The 21,508-nt window shown below is 41.1% G+C and overlaps 8 protein-coding genes across 8 annotated transcripts; 4 read left to right on the plus strand and 4 right to left on the minus strand.

Annotated features, from left to right (window-relative positions):
* Positions 1-306: 306 nt before the first annotated feature.
* On the plus strand, positions 307-1,830 carry FOA43_001980 (uncharacterized protein; the record flags this gene model as incomplete). Its single annotated transcript, XM_038922285.1, has 1 exon — positions 307-1,830. The coding sequence occupies one exon, from the start codon at positions 307-309 to the stop codon at positions 1,828-1,830; it is 1,524 nt and encodes a 507-aa protein (XP_038778213.1).
* A 233-nt stretch (positions 1,831-2,063) lies between these two features.
* On the minus strand, positions 2,064-6,206 carry FOA43_001981 (uncharacterized protein; the record flags this gene model as incomplete). Its single annotated transcript, XM_038922286.1, has 2 exons — positions 2,064-2,823; positions 3,091-6,206. The coding sequence occupies 2 exons, from the start codon at positions 6,204-6,206 to the stop codon at positions 2,064-2,066; spliced, it is 3,876 nt and encodes a 1,291-aa protein (XP_038778214.1).
* Positions 6,207-6,686: 480 nt separating this feature from the next.
* On the plus strand, positions 6,687-7,886 carry FOA43_001982 (uncharacterized protein; the record flags this gene model as incomplete). The annotated part of the gene is made up of 1 exon (XM_038922287.1): positions 6,687-7,886. The coding sequence occupies one exon, from the start codon at positions 6,687-6,689 to the stop codon at positions 7,884-7,886; it is 1,200 nt and encodes a 399-aa protein (XP_038778215.1).
* A 150-nt stretch (positions 7,887-8,036) lies between these two features.
* On the minus strand, positions 8,037-9,749 carry FOA43_001983 (uncharacterized protein; the record flags this gene model as incomplete). The annotated part of the gene is made up of 1 exon (XM_038922288.1): positions 8,037-9,749. The coding sequence occupies one exon, from the start codon at positions 9,747-9,749 to the stop codon at positions 8,037-8,039; it is 1,713 nt and encodes a 570-aa protein (XP_038778216.1).
* A 1,936-nt stretch (positions 9,750-11,685) lies between these two features.
* FOA43_001984 (uncharacterized protein) lies at positions 11,686-13,722 on the minus strand (the record flags this gene model as incomplete). Its single annotated transcript, XM_038922289.1, has 2 exons — positions 11,686-12,340; positions 13,136-13,722. The coding sequence occupies 2 exons, from the start codon at positions 13,720-13,722 to the stop codon at positions 11,686-11,688; spliced, it is 1,242 nt and encodes a 413-aa protein (XP_038778217.1).
* Positions 13,723-16,826: 3,104 nt separating this feature from the next.
* Positions 16,827-18,467, plus strand: FOA43_001985 (uncharacterized protein; the record flags this gene model as incomplete). Its single annotated transcript, XM_038922290.1, has 1 exon — positions 16,827-18,467. One exon carries the CDS (start codon positions 16,827-16,829, stop codon positions 18,465-18,467), a length of 1,641 nt encoding a protein of 546 aa, XP_038778218.1.
* Positions 18,468-18,511: 44 nt separating this feature from the next.
* On the minus strand, positions 18,512-19,153 carry FOA43_001986 (uncharacterized protein; the record flags this gene model as incomplete). The annotated part of the gene is made up of 2 exons (XM_038922291.1): positions 18,512-18,931; positions 19,148-19,153. The coding sequence occupies 2 exons, from the start codon at positions 19,151-19,153 to the stop codon at positions 18,512-18,514; spliced, it is 426 nt and encodes a 141-aa protein (XP_038778219.1).
* A 52-nt stretch (positions 19,154-19,205) lies between these two features.
* FOA43_001987 (uncharacterized protein) lies at positions 19,206-20,180 on the plus strand (the record flags this gene model as incomplete). The annotated part of the gene is made up of 1 exon (XM_038922292.1): positions 19,206-20,180. The coding sequence occupies one exon, from the start codon at positions 19,206-19,208 to the stop codon at positions 20,178-20,180; it is 975 nt and encodes a 324-aa protein (XP_038778220.1).
* Positions 20,181-21,508: the final 1,328 nt, after the last annotated feature.

A 21,508-nucleotide genomic window follows, 5' to 3' on the forward strand; every position in this document is an offset into this window, starting at 1 on the left:
CCCCCAAAAAATACGTTGCATTTTAGAACCATTGATAAGCGGAAAAACTTATCGAAAGCAAATGTAACAACCGATAACAAGCAAAGTTGGACGACTTTGGACTATTTCTTCGAGACAGATAACGGAAACCAAGCGGCTTGTAATGAAACATTTTTCCCCTCTCTATTTTCTTCTCTATCTCAGACATCAAAGATCTGTTATATTTGGGAATTCGGTGCTTTCCTACTATATATAACAGGAGACTTTCCTCCACTACTTGATGTCTCGTTTTCCGGCCATTTATCTATATAAACTCACAACTCAACTATGTCTCAAATAGAAAGCGAAACAAAATCTCCCGCTGGAACTGCTGTGGTTGATGTTCCATCCTCTTCAGACTCCCTTCGTGTCTCTGAAACTAAACGAAGTATCTACGATAATTCCAAATGGTATAATCGCCGTATATTTGGTAAGCTTCCACCTTACTCGAACGGTCTTTCTCAAATCATTATGGTTTCCTTTGTATGCTTCATGTGTCCGGGTATGTTCAATGCCTTGTCTGGTATGGGAGGTGCAGGTCTTTCCTCTCCTTCTTTGGCCAACAAAGCTAATATTGCTCTTTATTCTACCTTTGCTTCGGTTGGTTTCTTCTCCGGTACTATCGTCAACTTGATTGGTGTTAGATACGCTTTGGCCTTTGGAGGTTCTGGTTACTCCATCTATATTGCTTCTTTCCTCTGTTATAAGCACACTCAGAATCAGGGCTTCATTATCTTTGCCGGTGCCTGGTTGGGTATTACTGCTGCCACCTTGTGGGCGGCTACGTCTACCTGTAACCTTGCCTATCCCGTGGAGGATAAAAAGGGAACCTACATGTTCATCTTCTGGAGTATCTTTAACTTGGGTGGTGTTATCGGATCCCTAATTCCTTTAGGCCAAAATATGCACAACAGTAGCTCTACTGTTACTGACGGTACTTACGTTGCATTTTTAATCCTTACAATTGTTGGTTTCGTTCTTGCATTGTTCTTGCTACCTGTTAAGAATGTCAGAAGAACCGATGGTTCCAAAGTCATCTACCAGAAGCATCCGTCCTTTAATGGTGAAATGAGGGAGTTGTTCCGCGTGCTTATGAGAGAGCCTTGGATTCTTTTCCTCTTCCCTCTATTTTTTGCCTCTAACTGGTTCTATACCTATGAACAGTCCGATTTCAACACAACAAACTTCACCGTTAGAACCAGGGCTTTGAACTCCTGTCTTTTTTGGCTTATGCAAATGTTTGGCTCTTTGGCAATCGGTCTTCTTCTTGATTTCAAGAAGTACTCAAGAAGATCTCGTGGTTTAATTGGCTGGGTTGTTGTTTTCTGCTTGACCCAACTAATCTGGGGTCTTGGTTTCTTATGGGAAAGGAACCATACCAGAGCAGATGTCATTACCAGTCCTATTGACTTTTCAGATGGTAGCAGATACGTTGGCCCTATGTTTCTTTATATGTTTTATGGCTTCTTTGATGCCGTCTGGCAATGTTATGCTTATTGGATCATGGGTGCAATCACTAATTCTGCAAGAAAAGCTGCTATCTATGCAGGATACTACAAGGGATTACAAAGTGCTGGTGCAGCAATTGCTTGGTCCTTGGATAATGACCTTAAACCTTATCGGGCCATCTATGGCTCGACATGGGGGTTGTTAGCTGGTTCCTTGGTCATTGCTTTCCCAATTTTGTATAAGAAGATTGAAGAAACTACCCCTATCGAGCAGGACTTGAAGGATAGCGATCAAACTTTGGACGAGGTTATTGGTTCTGAAGAATTCCAGAAGAAAGCCATATCCACCGGTGTTGATGCTTAGCTTATATAAGGATTTTAATGAGAATTTATTTTTACAGCTACTGTAACGTAAGTGAATTGTATACTACTATGGTAAATGTATTGAATAAAGGTACTACTCTAGTAAGTGGACACTACTCTGGCAAGTGAATACTACTCTGGTAGGTAGATACTACTCTAGCAAGTGTATTGAATAAAGATACTACTCCAGTAATGAATACTACTGTAACAAGTGAATACTACTCTTTTAATATATCAAATCTTAGAACAATTTCCTCCCTCAATGGCTTCGTAATCTGCCACTATGGTAGTGTTATGATGAGTCTTTAAGAAAGTGCTTGGGATCACTGACGTAGGCTTTTTTGTAAGCGTTTGGAGTAAAGCCCAATTCTTTGCTTTACCAAAAACCACAATACAAACCTCATCCGAGTTATCTAAAATGGTGGAGATTCCCACACTAAGAGCCGATTTTGGAACCTTCTCTGACTCTCCTCCAAAGAATCTAGAGTTGGCCCTAACAGTAGAATCAACAAGAAAGATCCGTCTTGTGATTGATTCTCTGGTAGATCCTGCTTCATTAAATGCCAGATGTCCCTCGGGTCCCATTCCACCCAAGAAAAAGTTTATCTTCCCGTACGATTTGATCTTAGCCTCATATCTTCGACACTCTTCCTGCCAGTTCTCCACCATTCCGTTCAAGATATTGATGTTCCCACGTTTGAAATTCACGTGATCAAAAAAGTTCGAGTACATGAAGTAATGATAAGATTGCGGATTTGTAGGGGGAAGATTGTAGTACTCATCCATGTTGAAACTAACAACGTTGCTGAAGTCCACAATACCTTGTTGGTATAGTTCAATCAATCTGGCATACACTTTCAAAGGAGAAGATCCTGTAGGAAGACCAAGAACAAACGGTTTTGAATCTGTTGGATGAAAGGCATTAATCTTTGCTGCAATCGAATCGCCGACGGCATTGGATGCCTCGATTGATGAGTTGTATAGTTCGAGCTTCCTTTAGTTGGTCTATGTTAGTAGCAGCTTGAGGACTGATTAATCTGTTTGGACACTTACATTTACTGTTTTGTTAGCAATTCAAAGGTGTTGAGAAAGTCATCACTGGCAGGTCTCGAAAGATATACATACATATTAGTATTTAGAAAGTACAAAGGGGTCAGTCGCTCAGTAGATGAGCCGGTATGATGATGTAACATTGCAGAATTAAGATGTTGCATTTTTTTCTTTCCCCTTTCTTTTTCTATTTTTCCGATAAGGATTTTACACAATCCATTCGTAACTCATCTTGATGCCCAATAACGAAAGATATTCCGAATATAGCTCAAATCCACTATCAATCAATTCCCCTATCTCGCTCTTTTCGCAATTATCCAACATTACCGTTTGCATGCGGAACTGCTTCACAAATGAGACACCTGTGCATATCAAACCAAGTTTCATCACCGGTTTGAGCGTCTCGTAACTTGAATCCACAAATACCCCCGTAAGACAGCTCATCGGATTGACTTTCCCCTTACTAATCGTCTTCACATAAGGATACCAATCGGCCAACATGGAATTTGTATTGTACAATATGACTGAACCTATCAATGCCTTAGTGTTCACATCTATCATTTTGAAGATGATTGTGTTCTTCAGTTGCTTCAACCCTTCTTGTGCTATATAATCGGCTGCTGCCGTATACAATTCAGCAAAATGAGCTTCGTCATCGCTGATTTTAAAACTCTTTCTCTTGATGAGTTCTATAATCTCCTCGTAGTCTTTGGCGATTTCAAACCGGATACCTAATACTTTCAATTGCTTCACCAACTTCTCAGAGAGCATCCATTTGTCCAGGTTTAACAAAAGAATACATTTTCTAGCTGGTAGCACTCTGCTGACCGGATATCGGCTAGTGAACCAGCCAGTAGACCTACAAAAGTTGAGTATTTGTAAACTAGAATTGCTTAGCTTAGTCTTTCCTGTCTGTGGAGAATATGCGGAACCCCAGTTCTCAGCAATTTCCTTGCAGAGCAACCCACTAAAGAAGTTAAACAATGGAAAAGTTGATCCCAAGGTTATCGTCTTGCAACCCTTTAAGATGGTGAGATATTTGATAGCATGCTCATGTAGAGCCTCAGCTATTGATTGCTTTCTCTTGGCTTTGTCAACAAGAACAAACAATATTCTGCCGTTCATACCGTCTCTATCTAACCATGTAAAGATGGCACCGTGCAGAATGTTGATAGTGGAATTTCTCACCACGAAATGATGCCCTCGTTCACCGTTATTCTCCTGTAGGAAACGACGAAGAGTCTCCAGTATCTCTGGATTAATATTCTCTTGCAGATCGGAACCACCTGAGTTTTTTAGTAGAAGTACAAGACTAGTGAAATCCCTTTCAAGTTTAAAGTCTTCGACTAGCCATGGCTTTTTCAACTTCCTCCGCTTCCTCAGGTGATGACTAGCCTCTAGTACCGGGGACGGCGATGAGCGGCCAATAGATGACACCTCAGACTTATCTCCTTCCTTCATCGCAAAAAGCACTTGCTTCCTATCTTCGGCATCGGAGATCAAGTTTGTAAGAGGAGAATCATTCAAGATCATCCCAAGAGAATTTGTATTACTATTATCACGATTTGAGTTTCCACTCTGGAATTTGGGTCCACCTTCTTCGTTGCTATCTGCCTCATATTCAACCCGATTTAAGTTGCCAGGCACTTTCCCCGTCGGTTTTACGTCTCCGAAAAGAATCGCAGGCACATGGCTTAGAGCGTTCCATGTATAATCATAAGTGCACAAGTAAGTGGACCCAATGCCCTTATGGTACAAGAAATCGTAAGGGGTAGTCGCCGCAATTATAATCAACGGCTTTTTCATGAATCCATTGAGCTTCCTATATCCACCGCATAAAAGGCTCACGTGTTTGGCAACACCAATCTGATACATGTTCCTTGCTGCCTCAGCACACACCAAGATTACTGCCTGACAGTGGGCTATTAAAGATTCATGCATACTTGTCAATCCGTTTGCAGTATATGAAGTATGAAGCACCTCATAGTTCAGGTCCTTCCTATAGTTTCCAAGCCTTTCTCCAAATTCTCGAAACACGGTTTCACCAGGCAGCAACTTTTGTAAACTGCTATCGTCATCTTTAGACAGACAATGATGGGCATTAGGATGAATTTCTGACAATAGAGGAGTCAAAAGAAGGATTTTATTCTCGTGTTTCTTACTGAAATGCCTACTAAGGGGTAAAGCCTCTTGATTATCCCTTATGAGTGTAACTGATGCCTTGTAAGCCCGGGCAGAGAGCTTTCTGTGTATATTCAATATTTCCGGAGTCATTACTATGCTTGGAGTCCACTCCAGCTTGGACAAGACTTTATCAATACGTCCCAAAGACTCTGCAAAGATCAATTCGTAGCCACCGGAATCGTATGCTTTTTTAAGTGAGCTCAATGCCTCCTTCTGATAAAGATAATCGTTGCAAACCATAGCCATATCGCACCTAGCATATAAAATGGACATTACAGCTCCCTGTCCAAGGCCAATACTACGGCATAAAGCCTCCAACTCAAGGCATTCAGAAATAACTAATCCATTAAACTTGCATTCACCGCGGAGAAGTTTATTGATAATCTTAGGTGAAAGACAGGCATGAATTTCATTAGGAGCAATGTTAGGTACTGCAACACCGCTGGCATGAACGGCATCCACCAAACCTTCACTCATAAGATGCTTAAAGGGCAAGATATTGAAATTCTCTAGTTGTTGGAAGTTTTCTAGTATCATGGGTAATTCCAATAGATTATCCACAAATGATGTTCCCATACCAGGAAAATGCTTCGCACAAGTGGCTATGCCAGCCTTTTTCAAGCCCCTGGCAAGTGCACCTGCATAGTTCTCCACGTCCTCGACGCTGGAGCCAAATGATCTTATGCCAATGAGTTGACTCGCCATTTTGGGAACAATGTCCAACACAGGACCCATATATAGGCTGAAACCAATGGCCTTGAGTTCCTGACCCACAGCCTCCCCAATTTTGAAGATAAGGTCAAGATCATTCGTGGCTGCCATACCCATAGCTCCCGGAAACTGCGTAAGCCATTCATCATCATACATGGAGTTACAGCACCCTAGTTCTTGATCGACGGCCATGAGAAGGGGGTGATCATATCGCTCACTTCTGGCAAGATCCTGTAAAGACTGGATCAATGTCTTCATCTGCTGGGCATCGGCAAAATTTTTGGATCCCAATATAAACGAATGGACCCGGTGTAACCTGATCAACTGCTCAGCTTGAGAATCGGGGGTCACCTCATAACCTTCGAACCCGGCTATAAGCATTTTGCCGATCTTGTCCCTGACAAATTCCTCGGACTCTATTTCTTCTGACATGATTGTGTTTGAAAAAAGAAGATGGTACCATCAAGAGCCAACAAACGTTACATGCAGGTTACTTGGGACCGGGAGCATTGAAAAATAGCAGGCACTATGGTGGAGACTGAAATAGTTAGTATCCGACAAGCGCAATTTTACTTTGATGCATATTACTTTACAAAGGAGGGGGGCGGCTACATCCAATTGGTCTTCAGCAATGCAAAGCTTCTTGGATACCCCCACCGATTCTGATTGAGGTCTTATCGATTGATCAGTGCCGTCTATTCTCTCCTCCGAATCGCACGGCTTGCGGAATTGCTTTTTCTTTCTCTCAATTTTTTTTTGTTCTAAAATGTTACATTTCTTATCTTCAATGTTTCATCGAACAGCAGTTCGGATTAACTATGCAGAAGAATAGGAGAAGTATATATACAGGAAAGCATGAGGAGAAGCTGTTGGAAGTAAGGCAAACGTACGAGTTGGAAAAGCAATCATATCATGGCTATCATCAGGTTCACTAATTGCAAACTTTGCGACGAAGGTCAACTTATAGATCATGACCTTTATATCTGCACCAGGTCGGGTCAAATAGTAGAACCGAGATTAAGTATAGATAGAGTTGTGGATCTACACGGATTAATTATAGCCCCGGGTTTCATCGATCTTCAGATCAATGGTTGTTTTGGATTTGACTTCTCTCATTATTCTACAGACGAAAATTACGAGGCCGGTTATGATAAATGTCTTAAGAGATTGGTCAAAACCGGTACCACTTCTCTTTGTCCCACAATGATTACCTCGACAGCTCAGAATTACAGCAGAATTCTTCCCTTCTTAGGAAAGGAAAAACGGAGTGACCGAACGGAAAGTTTAGGTGCTCACTGTGAAGGGCCCATCATATCCAAAAAGAAAAAGGGTTGTCATGATGTTAGAAACTTGAAGAGACCTTCCAGTAAGGAAGAATTCTATCAGGTATATGGAGGCCAGAAGACTTTCCAGTATATGAAGATTATTACGGCAGCTCCTGAATTGGAAGGGTTTCTAGAGCTAATTCCGGAAATTACTGGTAATAATGTGGTATATTCTATTGGTCATACTATGGCCACTTTTGAGCAGTCGTTGGCAGCCGTTAAAAATGGAGCCACTATGATTACTCATATGTTTAATGCCATGCCTCAACCACACCATAGAAATCCCGGTCCAATTGGTCTCGAAGGACTTGAAGATGAGGGAATGTGTCCGTATTTTGGATTAATATCTGATGGTATTCACATTCATCCTACCTATATTAACATCATTTACAACTCAAACAAGGAAAGATGCTGCCTTGTCACCGATGCGATGAATTTAATAGGACTTCCAGATGGTGAATATCCTTGGGAGGAACGGTTTGTCGTTAAGAAAGGTCGTTCTTTGATTTTGAAAGGTACCGATACCATTGCCGGTTCCGCTACAGAGCAGGCCCAATGTATGAGAAATTTAAAGAAATGGTGTGACATCGGACTAGCCGAAGCTGTGAAGTGTGTTACAAACCATCCCGCTAAATGTGCTCACGTAGATGACCATAAAGGTTTTCTCAGAGTTAATTACGATGCAGACTTGTGCGTCATCGACAAAGATGGTAACGTGAAGCAGGTTTACAAGCTCGGTAAAAAGGTGTACGACGAAAGAGAAGACATCCTTAGAGGACATTTATAGAGAGATAGTTTTGCTTGATTTAATGTAGAATGCATGCAAATGATTGAAACAGTACGAACTGAAAGTTAAAGAAAATGGAGACAACAAAAACAAAGTTAATAAAACAAAAACAGATAATCAATAGCAGTAAACAGAAATGGAAAACGCTTATTATGCAAATGGATCGAAGAACCATTTGAATGATTGGTTCTCAAAGACCCGCATACCCATGGTCTTGGCCTCATTATTCTTGTCGTCAACGTTTTTAAGGCGAATCTGACACCAGTTGAACATGACTCTAGGCTGGAGAATAAGCCAATCCACAATACAGTAGCTAACCATAGCATAAAGCATTCCAACGAAAAGATCAAACCTGAAGTGGTGATCGAGATACATGGTAGCCCACCATTGCACCATGAGGAAACTAGCTCCTATAAATCTAGAAATAATGGCACTGTGTGTTAAAAGCTTCCAGATAGCCCATCCACTGGGTTCAGAAGCTGTATAAAGATGACCCTGCAACCAAGAATAAGAGTGTTTTACAGGTGAAAGTAGCTCTTTAGTAAATGGCATTTCTAGAGATGTATCGTAATCATCATCTTCATTATCATCGTCTACTTCGTCAACTTCGTCGATTTGATCGGGGTAATTGGAAAAAGTGAGATCCTCGCACGAAGGGTCAGCACTTGGATCAGAATCAGAAGAATTGACCCAGGTGTCGCTTGAATCGGAAGAGGATGGATTGCTGGAGGAAGAGGCTCCGGTGCTGCAATCATTCGAATCAGAAGAGCTGCTAGCAGATTTAATCAAGTTCAGAAGGTGGATTGGCTTTTTGGAAATTAATGCTTCTTCGCAATCATCACTGATAGCAGTCGATTGCCCCAAAGTGGACGCCCACTTCTTACAGAAATGATAGGATGAGCAAGACTGGAACTCCAAAAAGAGGAAGCACTGAAACGCCACAGCGGAATGAATAGACGGGACGGAACCGAAGACTATGGGAGATTGATGGAATCCATTAGTATTGAGATGAGTTCCCAAATGAGAATCGACCCTGGTGAGACCAGCAGCATAACCTTCCTGGTTGTAGTTTACATGCTCGGTATCATTAAGACCGTACATGTGCGTAAACCATGGAGGAGCCATGGGAATAAGCAAATGGGTGAAAACAGCAACAATATTCTGCAAGCCTATTGCAAATCCAAAGCATTTAAGCGTTCCGGGAGGTCTAAAAGCATAGAGATAAATAGCGGTTAGAATCGGAACGGTAACATGTAACACAACGTAGCATAGCCACGCTATAATATCTTTGGTCTTTGTGAAATTAGCCGGGTCCTGGGATGCAAATAGGTAGTCAATATTCAACGCTATGGAAGCCATCAAGGGGAGCAGAAAAGGGATAATAACTCGGAGACGAGTAGGTCTAAACTTGTAGGTGCAATTAATGTATTCGAATTTGTAATGGAAGAGATAGTCATACCAGTTGAAGATGTTGTAGTTGATCTTGCGGATGTAGTAAATGTAATACCAGATAGAAAGAGGTATCATAATTAAAAAGGAGCCAAAAACCACAGAGGTAAGTGTAGCAATCTGAGGATGAAGAGGATGAGCCTGTTTCTCAAGCTCACCAAACCAGTCACCAAATAGGTACTGATCCATTAGAAAAGCCACCTTACTATGGATCTGAGGACGAATGGACTTTGGAATTAATGAGGCGTGTTGAAATATAAACAACCAGATCATTACAGGAGAGAAGTTGGTGAAGAAGTTGAATGCCAAGCCAAACAGATTTCGTCTGTTAAGCCCGGAAACAATGATTCTCCAGATAAGCCAGAAAGGTGCCACTAGCACATATCCGGTTTTAGATAGCGTGTTGTGCGACATTCTTCATCTAGAATGGAGTTAAGGGAGTGAAAGGGCTGTTGGAGCAAACGCAGCGAAGGTAACAGCGAGGACAACAGTAATGGCAACAGCGAACGTATCAGAGCAACAATAGGAGGAAAAGACTTGAGTGATATGAAAACTTTTAGTCTGCACGTTTGTCTTTTGGATTCTAATTTGAGCGTGATCGATCGAGGATTATTCCGAGTTTATTCCCTAAAACTTTGGCCGGCGGCTGAGCGATAAACGTAGATCACCAGGCGCAGCAAAACAGCAGGGTGAGCAATATACGCACCACACTCATCACACGCCGCGCGCGCTGCACGCGCTGCACACGCTGCACACGCTGCAATAAAATGCCCGATAAAAAAAAAATGACATGCGAGAGAGCCCTGCAGTTCGCGAAGAAATGCTCGTGTGCGGCACAGCCAAGCCAAAGTTTCAGGTATGAATACATTGCGATTCGACCTGAAAATTTTTTCATCACCATGAAAAGTGATGCACCCGTAGAAAATGTTCGTGCAAACTGAGATTCCAGGGTAACATCCAGTGGGGAAAAGGCAATGGTCAACAGGGGATGATTCTCCGGCTCCGGCTTTTTTTTGGGGGGGGGGGGGGGAGAAAGAGGGGAAAATGGACCGAAAAAATGGACGGGAAAAATGGACAGTGGAAAAAACGACAGTGGAAAAAACGCAGTCTAACAAATATGCCTTACTAAATTCGGCTTTGTTGGCTATTGGCTATTGGCTATTGGCTATCGACTATTGAATCTACGATTCGTATAAATCTCAACTCCCTTAGCCATGATCCTCGAACGTGTCGATTTAGCTTCCGGGGCTCATCTTTTTTTGTGACAAAATTTCCTAACTAGGTCATGACTTATGTTTGTGGAGTTGCGTGGCTAAGCTATCCACACGGAATAATATAATCTTCAGTGTTTTTTCTCGGCACCTTCTCGGATGTAAGTAAAATGATCAACGATATCACCTAGACGTCCAATAAACGACTGAACATTTTTTTTTTGTATCTCGATCCGGTGCAAGGAGAGGTCACCAAAACGGACGCTTTCTAAGTTCGGCAATCCAAAAGGCAGCTAGCTCTCTGAATATGTCTTATACTTTATCTATTTATCTATTAGTGATTACGTTCTCGATGTTGCACAATACTTACTATTTTCTTATCTGACTCAGATCCACTAATTGTTCTGGAACCGTACTAATCTGGATTTGAATACTTTACCCCTTTACCGACTAATATACCATAATCCCTTTCTTCACCCCTTGTTTCTTTTTTTATATTCCATTTCCCTCGGCCATATGCAGCCTTGTTCTTCGACAAATAATATTGCCTATTCGGGAAATATAGACAATTTGTGGGCTTAAAGCATCCGATAGCACTCAAAGAGCGTTATCAAGTTAAATTGGCTACATGCAATAACACCAATGTCTGCCAAGACTAGTCTGAATCATACTCATTAATGAAGTAAGGCAGTTGAGATCTCCACGACGATTGTCTTGCTGCATGCGTGGATAGAAGCTTTTTGTCAAGCATGTGATACCCGATCCTACGTACATCAAAATCGGTTGCACCTGCTTTTTCTTGATTATATTTTTCGTAACGTAAAAGAACTTCAGGAAACGAATTAAATTATTCTGGGACCCATTTTGAAAAACATTAAGTGTTGAATTAATACCACCTATTATATAATAAATAATGAATACGTTATTCTAAGATGTCTGACAGGTACAGGAAAAATGAAGCTGTGTCTCAAAAGAGATCCTTTGAGTCACTTAACGGAAAGAAAACGGGCGAACAAAATTAAAACAGGATCTCAAATAAAAGCATTTTGACCCTACGAAACAAGTGAGTTGTATGAAAAATATGACGGTGTATCGCACTTCGGATACACTGGTATCGTAAAATTATATGTGCAAAAGTATCAGGCTTCGATGATCAATGCAGCAAAGCCAAAAGCAAAAGCGATGATACTAGAGAATCTTGGAGACAATGCACCAGCTTCACCTGCAAATTCGGTAAGAGATGCAATTGTACTGGCGGCAGCAGTGGTTGACTTTGAAGAAGAAGTAGCGACTGTAGTAGATGGGTTGATAGAATTAGAAGAAGAAACTGGGGCTGCAGAAGTGACGGCCTCTGGCTGAGAAGTAACCGCAGCAGAAACAACCGCTGTTGAGGTAGCACTAGACTCGCCATTCACTGTAGAGTTGATGGTTGTTGGATAAACGGTGATCTTAGTGGTCTCGGTAGAGTCGCAAGGAACTGTGACAACCTCAGTGATTGGAACAACGGTAGTGAAAGTTTTACCACTGGAAGTAGAAGTAATGATTGCCGATCCAATACTAGTACTGGTAATGTAGCTAGTCGATTTCTCTCCTGATGTACTGCATGGAACAGTGGTAATCTTGGTAATTGGAACTGTCGTAGTGAAAGTTGCACAGGTATCGATCGTACAAGTTGTTGTAACAAACACTGTGGACGAAACTGTAGTCAAAGTACTGTAAGAAGTGCCAGCTGTTTCTGAAGTCTCAGATGCCTTGGATGAAGATTCCGTAGCAGCAGAGGATGATTCTGAGGCACTTGATGAGGTAGTTGGAGCACTGGATGACTCTGATGAGGTAGGTGTAGTGGTAGTCTCCGCTGGTGCCCCTGATGATGTACTCGAAGCACTTGAAGATGTACTCAAAATACTAGAAGATGTACTCAAAGCACTGGATGACTCTGATGAGGTAGGTGTAGTGGTAGTCTCTGCCGGTGCTTCTGATGATGTACTCGAAGCACTCGATGAGGTATCTGAGGCACTAGAAGATGTACTCGAAGCACTCGATGAGGTATCTGAGATACTAGAAGAGGTACTCGAAGCACTCGATGAGGTATCTGAGATACTAGAAGAGGTACTCGAAGCACTCGAAGATGTACTCGAGGCACTAGAAGATGAAGCCGAAGTACCTGATGATTCTGAAGAGGTAGCCGAGGTAGTTGGGGAAACAGAGGATGTACTCGAAGCACTCGATGAGGTATCTGAGGCACTAGAAGATGTACTCGAAGCACTCGATGAGGTATCTGAGGCACTAGAAGATGTACTCGAAGCACTCGATGAGGTATCTGAGATACTAGAAGAGGTACTCGAAGCACTCGATGAGGTATCTGAGGCACTAGAAGATGTACTCGAAGCACTCGATGAGGTATCTGAGATACTAGAAGAGGTACTCGAAGCACTCGAAGATGTACTCGAGGCACTAGAAGATGAACTCGAAGCACTCGATGAGGTATCTGAGGCACTAGAAGATGAAACTGAAGTACTTGATGTAGTACATGAGGAGGTGCTCGATAATGTACTCGACGAAGAAGAGCTTGGGTTATCCCAGCAATACACAGGCCAGTCACCATTAGATTGACCCATGTTATTTGTGGAACAGCTGAGCAAATAGTCATAAGAGCCTGAGTATTTCCAGCTAGACTTTTCACTGGTAGACACACCTGCACCAGAGAACCAGTCGTATTGAACGGTGAAAGAAGGGGTACAAATTTGAGAGCCGTCCTGCTTACCATTAATGACGAAAGTAGCCGACCAGTGACATGCATCATCAATCTTGAACACGTTGGAGTTTCTGGAGAGAAGAAGGTTGGTTCCAGATTCTGGGGAATCAATACCAATGATTTTAGCCTCACCCAAGTTAGAAATATCAATACAGTCATCACTAGCAAAAGTGAAGGTAATCTCATAATGGTTATTACCTAAATCAGTAACATCGGAAATATCACCGGAAGCACATGGGTAGTTATCCTGACCACATTTGTAGGTCATGTCTAAGCTTGAACATTCTATGGACGCATCCACAGGAATAGCCTGCGAGTACGTGCCGGTAACAAAATCAACGGTGTCTCTGGTAACAAGATTTCTGATAGGGGAAGCCTTGGCTAAAGCAGCCAGGATTGATGTTAGGACAAATGCTCTCATTCTCGGGCCGGGTGGTGCTCTTTGCTGATGAGTAGTATTCCACAAAGTTTTGTATACTTATGGGGGGATGTACATTCATTTTTATATCCCATGACAAGTAAATTATCCTTCTATTTTGGGAGCCTTGTACGAAGGCAATCGAGTAATAGCATCAATGGAAGTTCAAATTACGAGTCGCATTCATTTCTCTTCACAACTAGAGCTCCCAACATTGTATTCATCTCAAAGCGAACTCCCATTGGGCACAGAGCAAAGTCATGCCTGTAAACCATGCATGCATAAACTTCAGCATACCCAACCAGGATTCAAATCGATGATAAGCAAAATCAAAAATATAATAACCGTTTGAACTAATAATCTCTTCGGAAAGACGATGAAAAAAAAACTCGGGAACTCGCTTCGTCTAAATATATTCTATGCATATGCACGTCAATAAGATGTACTTGCCTCGTTTCTTTTTATTTTTTTGTTCCTCTGCTTTGTAGCCCTTTATTTGTTCTCAAATTTGATATTGTTTCTCATGCTTTCTTCTACACCACATTACTTTTTCTTTCTATTATTTCGAATGGTATTTCCTATTGAAGAAAGACTTCGTTTAAGGAAAACCTTCCTTTCTGCTGTTGAGAATGCAATGCATCCTCCGTCACTGGGATTAGCCTCAGATATTCTTACCGGTCATTGGTTATCCTCGGATTACGGACCGATTATCATTGAAGTTGCCACAGCCAATTCGAAGTACAGTAATCATTCCACGTATCATAGCTTCATAAGCTTGAGTATCATTGTGCGCTTAATGTGAAGTGGCAAAAAATGAAACGAGACTAAGAGGAGTAGTCACCAAATGAGATTCATAGAAGCCTTTTAAATTAGGGGTGGATTTGCCGCAGTATAGCAACCACCCAAGAGGTTCGTAATCTATTGATTCAAACCTGCGCATATTACATATCGGGTAATTAAAGATGTCCTGAATTGGTGCTAAATCACTTAACAATGTTGCGAGTAGCTGGGACTAGTGAATTGAAGCCTTAAATGAATTTCGTCATTTCTGAGCTCAGAATTGTTCTTGAATCTCTTTCATGTGTTTCATATTCTATGGGGCGTATGATTTGTTCATCTCAGCCAGAAAAAAAAGATGTTCTAGAATCAGTGTAACATAATTTAATATATTTGAAGTGGATGCAGAACATAATTATCATCCTCCCTTTACCCCCAATTCTGGACTAGCTAAACTCTATCCTAATATCATAGTCATTTCAAGCAGTTTCTCGTAGGCCTGAAGTTGGAGGTACCATCTTAACTCTCAGGATATGAGATTCACTTACAACCCTACCACAACATATTTAGACATAGCACGACATCATTTTTATGATCTCTTAATAAAATCACGTGACCAGCACTATTGAATCTTGTTTTCCCTAATATTGGATGTAATTACCTTAGTTTGAACGCATTTCTATGCTCTCAACTGGGGCAAGATGAGTGCTTCCCGTTTACAAATCTGGCCAGTTCAATTCACCTATTTTGTCAAATGATAGTTTTAGACCTATCACAGTTAGCAATTACCGAGATATAGTCATTGGCTTTGCCAATACACTTGAGAGGGTAGTCACCGATAATACAAAAGCTCAGTAGTCCTAAAATAGGATCTCACACCTGGTGTGCAGTAAAATTATTATGGATAACTTGTGATCAAATAAATTCTTTCGGTATGCATGCAGGTAATAGGCCGACGTACAGAAACGAGAAAAAAAAAATTAATATTGAACATTCTTAGCGAATGTGCTGCTTTTGGAAAAATAATGTACCGACGAGCATCAGATGATATTTCCGAAAATCCGCTCGGTAGTTTTGACGAAGATCCATCATTAACTGAGGTAAGGTTTGACTTTATTCGACGGGTTTAAATACAGTAAGAAATCGAGTAAGCATATTTTTTAGATGTGGATTAGGTAGAAACACCCACATTCCAAATTTTCAATCGTATACGAATATGTGTTCCGTGGGTTATGCATGCATAGTAGGGAATGTTTATCTCGCCTATGAATTGAATGTACATGTGTGAGAAGAATGCAACATGCATAGATCTGTAGGCGAACTAGGCATATAGGCTGCTTTGAGCTTAATTGATGCATAAAAATAAAAAATAAATTACGATGCACGTCCTTGCAGATTGCAGATCAATATGAGATAATCTGCAAAACAGATATGTACGGGAGAATGCAGACTCTTCCAAAAAGAACAAAATTTTTTTAGGTAACAACCAAGGGAAGGAAAAAAAAAAGCTCAGCTGATATTTCGGTACATATACGATTGTCAAAATCCTTCGGTATCAAACCGATGAGGCTCAGTCTCGAACGGCGCTGTTGAGGAGCAGGAAATATTTTCAAAAGAAATTCGAAGGAATGAAAATGCACAATATCAAAACGGCTTCAGGTTGGCACCCGGAGATCAGTTACCAACGGCATACTCTTTTGGACATTCCGACATTCCCGCTAATGGGAAGAGATATATATATCGTATGCACAACGGTTTCTCGCTTTTGGTAATTTCAATGCAACACAGGCAAATCATATGATATCCCGGGAGACATCGAATAAACTGGTACGTGAAAGTGAGACTCTGCTGAAAATGTATACATCGCTGCTGGTGCTATTTTTTGGCACGGCCATGGTATGTATTGTAACTGCAAAATTTCATATCTCACAGAACCGCTGGTACCAATATTAAAGTCGATGGGCCAACCGTCGTCAGGAAGACGCTGAGAACCCGAAGACATCAACTTCATGGTTGCATCCAGAATTTTTTTTTGATTTTCGTTCAGTAATATGACCAGTAGATATATTAGATCCCGCAAAGCAGAAACAAAGTGTCGAAAGATTAGGCTTGATGAACTGCTTCGTTACCGATTCTGATCAAAGTAGTAAGGAACAATATCACATGGTGTAAGGATGCACAACATTGAATCATCCTCAAGTCTGAAATAAAAATTTCTCTGATCGCGAAAAGAAAAGTATGAAAGTTAACAAAGAGGTAACAAAAGAGGCAGTAAAGGTAACATTTGTTTACCTGTATTTTGCACGTATTCCAGCGTTTGATTCAATTAAATGTCAGCCTCGCTTGGTATAACAGGTCAGGAACAAGAACAAATTCATGTTTTCCCACTAAATCCTATTTCTACTGACGCCCAAGAGTCGAAATTCATAGAGAATAACAGGTACCTCAAAAATGAGCATCAGTTCAACTACTACAACGTGCCGGGAGCCAACTACACGGGACCGTCGGAAAGGGAGAGGCTTGATCTCTCATTTGAATCCGGTTTGGATGAAGAAGTCACTGACTCTCTTAGTACTTTGATTACGATCTCGATCTCCAATCCCCTATCGCTGAACTTGAAAACAAACTATGCGTTTTTGGTGAACTATCTTAGTATATACTTTGATTGTACTGTCTTTGATCCAAGTGCAGAGAACAAGGACTTGAACAAAAGTCTAGACTCGGCTTTAATTCTCCGGAATTTGGCTCAGGATATCGACAATTCACAGGTGATTTCCCTGAACTCGAAGATTGCCGAGACGATCCTTCTGATTCTGCAAAATCCCATTGTTATGAATGACGATTTTTCCAACGACCACTACGAACAATGCAAGGAGTTGCTACGGTATACAATGGACATTGTGGAGTCGATTTCTTCTTATCTTGCACCTGCCCCTGCTGGGAACAAGCTGTTTCTGGCACTTATCGAGCTTTTCCGCGTTGTTGGGGACAGGTCCGCCATTACCACCATTCTCAGATCCATGAGCAGAATGATGTACAACTCCAGAAAGACTGGGGATGCTCCGGATGATGTTGACGATGATATTTTGAATAGGGCAGTCTCTTATTTGGTACTGTCCATCAATGACAAGAACGATAACGACGAACTAATCCTTACCTCGCTTGACTTCCTCTATCAGTTTGTTCAGCACAACCGTGTGGATAGGCTTTTGTCGTCATATACTCGGGCTTCCATATTGCAAAGTTTCCTTCCTAAGCTGCTTATATATAAGCTCAATTACAAGACGGAATTTACACAGCAAATGCCTGTTCTCAAGCTTATTAGAAGGGTGAGGGATCCTGTTCCCGAAAAGCCTCCTGTATTGCCAGAAATTCTTATCGATCAACTCAATGCTATCCCTGAACCGGACAGAGCAACCTCTTGGTTGAGGTGCTCTTTTGAAGGGGATCCCGAAGGTCAGGTGACACAAATATCTCTCTGGAGATGCTATGAGCTTCAATTTAAGCCATTTATTTCTTCCAAAGGCTTGAAATTACTTCCTGCAGTGGATTTCATTAAAAATGTACAACACGCATTTCCTGATTCGGCAGCAATGGTGATTAACCTTCCCGATAATACCAAGAAATTCATTATCAAGGGTATTCAGCCTCGAATTAAGGCAGTTAATCTTGAAAAGGGCAAGCTTGAAGCACTTAATTCGGGTTCAAATAATCACAGGAGCAGAGAAAAGTACAGTAAAGCATCAGAATCATCACAGGAACCTTGTCCATTGTTTCAATACAACTTCAACGACTACTTGAAGTTGAATGAGATCAATATCTCAACTAGTGTTCTATTAAAGCAGATAGTCTCATCTCCAGCAGGTATAGAGCTCTTCAAAGGAAGAAGAGATGATTTCATCGATCGAGTTATGCATGTTCCTAACTTACTCCCATACATACATGAAGTCATGGCGAAGTTGGACTATTAACAGATGACTGTACACTAAAATTATCTATGTATTGTAAATAAGGATTACTTTGAACCCCCACTTTTCTGAAGTTGCTGCTGTTGTTGCGACAACTTGTCTCTTAAAACTTGATCAATTGATTGAACTAGTTGTATCTTTTCTTTAATTAAACCAGTCAACTTGGATGAATCCTCAGTTAGCTTGCTTAGTCTGCCATCGAAGAATTCGAGAGCCTCTTGGGAATTCTTTTCCACGTAGTAACCTGTACCAACATCTATGAGAAATTTATCGTTATCTTCTATCTTACCTGGAAGATATAAAGAGGCCGTCAAGGGAACCATTAACTCCTGATTTGGATTACCATTCACGGATTTAACATTTTCATAACACTCCTTGTACTTCATTTGCGCCACTTTAAGAGCACGAAAAGAACCTTGTAAGTTGTCCAGTTCTTTATTGATCTGGGTTTTAAATTGAAGGATATGCTGGGGCTCGAGGTCGTTAAGATTGACTGGAAATGTTAGTAAACAAATAAAATAAAGAAATAATAAACATAGAAGACCTACCTTTTGACATTATAGGAGTAGTAGGAAAGAAAGAGAGTGGAAGAGAGTGGAAGAGAGTGGAAGAGAGAGTGGAACAAAGTGAGAAGTAAAATAGTGCTTGAAAAATTGAGGCTCCAAGACTTGAGGCTCCAAGACTTGCATTCTTCAAGACCAGTATTCTCTTTTATTCCAATTAGTATAATTGACCATAAATATGGAAGAGAAACCAGAAAAGAGTACAGAGAAGCCACCATCGAATGCTACAGATACCAGCTCATTCTCGAGCATTCTGGCGAGCGTGGCGAAGATGCGCCAGGAGGCTGGGGTTGAGCCAGTAGAAGGACATACTAAAGAGATGACAAATCGACCTATCAAAGATCACAGACCGACTTTTCAACCCACCTCAAAGGTTATGGGAGAACAGGCAAATAGGAAACTGCCTGCACAGGTCATATTTAGAGGCCAATCAGGTAAAGAAGCAAGCTATGAAGCTACAAAACATGTCAACTTACGTAAGCAGACATTTTCATCTATTCAAGTGAACAAGAACCAGAATGGCAACCCGCTTATCAGCAGTTTGACCGATGTCTCGTATCAGTTCAATGGGAGGATTCACGACGTGGACTATTTGGTGAATTCACACTGTTTTGTGGTGTTTCTCTCGGTGAAGTACCATAAGCTACATCCCGAGTACATCTACCATAGAATCAAGAAGATAGGTTACAATCCAAATAACAAAAACATGTTAAGAATTCTTCTAGCACTGGTGGATGTCGATAATGCTGCTGATTCGATGCGGGAGCTCAACAAGCTCTGTGTATTCAACCATTTGACCCTTATAGCTGCTTGGTCGTTTGAACAATGCGCAGATTACCTTACTACATTAAAACAGTGTGAAATGAATGCCGGAAAGACCCTTATTCAGGGTAATTTGAAGAGAATCGACGATATGAGCGATGACTCTAACTACTATGAAAGAGTCGTGGAGGTGTTAACCAGTATTAGATCTATAAATAAGACAGATGCTGTGAATTTAGTGGCAAGATTTGGGTCCTTTAGGGGCCTTTGCGAGCAGGCCAACGAGGCAAATTTGCAGGAAGTTCCTGGAATGGGAAAACACAAGATTGAGGTACTATCCAAGGTAATAAGGGAGGCATTCGTGTACACAAATGAGGACGAAACTCAATAAGGAAAGTCTACTTCCTTCCAATATCGAAGAATTTGTTGAGATTGACTCTGTCTATTCTTCTCCTTCTTCTTTTCTTCATCGGAACCTCCTTCTTTGAAGTCAGTGTTCTCTTGGTATTATTATCCTCATCCCTTATAAACGATCGGATTCCCCTAATCCTCGGTCTTTTATTCCTTTTCACCCATAAATCTTCCTGAGTCTCTTGCTTCAGAGCTTGGGAAGTCTCTTCAGTTATTGAATATGGCTCATCTACAACCCTGTAGTCGAGAATGAGCCTATTTTCTATCTCTTTCATGGACCGCTTTATCAATTTATGATCTACAAGATGCTTCAACTTCAGAGAATCCGACAATTCGACAAAGCCAACGTTAGTGATTTCATTGAAACCTGCTGGTTCCACATTGGAACTTTCAATGTATTGGATTTGGGTCGGAATATTTCGCAAATAAGTCAAACTAGAGTTCCCATTGAGTAAAAGACATGCCAAATGAGGTAATTTACCAGCAGATTCGATGGCTATAGAAAAGGACTTCACTATTCGATCATCTACATTGCACTTCGTTAGATTGAGATAGTTCAAGTTGGTCAAACTGGCGATAAAGTGATGCACATGGGAGATATCTATGCCTGAAAGGTTAAGAATGACCATATTTTGAGGATCCCATGACTTGAATTGATTAAGATCACTAACTAATGACTGAATTGATATATTGGAGTAGACTGTCTCGAATCGATGCCTTCTACTGATTGAATTCAGCATAATATAGGAAAGCCTATCAACATTATGAATCACGGGATCTTCGTCACGTGATTTTTCAACAGTGAGCTGAAAATAGTGTGTGAAGAATGAAGATGAATTACCGAATTTTGAGAAGAACAACTTGAATATGCTGGGCGAATCTCTCTCTGAGACCAAGACATAGTGCCATACATCTGTCCAAAGTGCCCAATTATCTGATACAGGACAAGAATCAATGAGATAGGAGCACCAGTCGGGAGAAGATGCAGTAAAAAGTACGCTTGCCAAGAGTTTCGAAGCGATTTTCTTGAGGCTGGTACAATTTCGAGGCAATCTATGCACACTATATGGCTGCAAATCTGTGTAATTGTAAAGTTCACCCAGCTGAGTGTCTGTAAAAGTAATATCCAGAGAGCCAATCTGCGTGAGAGGTTTTTGGATGTCATTGTGAGATGATATATCGAGCTTCAAATGACGAAACGGAACTCGGTTTCCTCTTCGAAATCGTCGTCCTCTTCCAAATCTTCTCCCCTTTTCGTTACTCTTGGACATAAGTAATAGAACAATAAATACCGGATAAACTTGATAG

Source organism: Brettanomyces nanus, chromosome 2 (genome assembly GCF_011074865.1).
Source record: "Brettanomyces nanus chromosome 2, complete sequence".
In the NCBI taxonomy this organism is placed as follows: Eukaryota; Fungi; Ascomycota; class Pichiomycetes; order Pichiales; family Pichiaceae; genus Brettanomyces; species Brettanomyces nanus.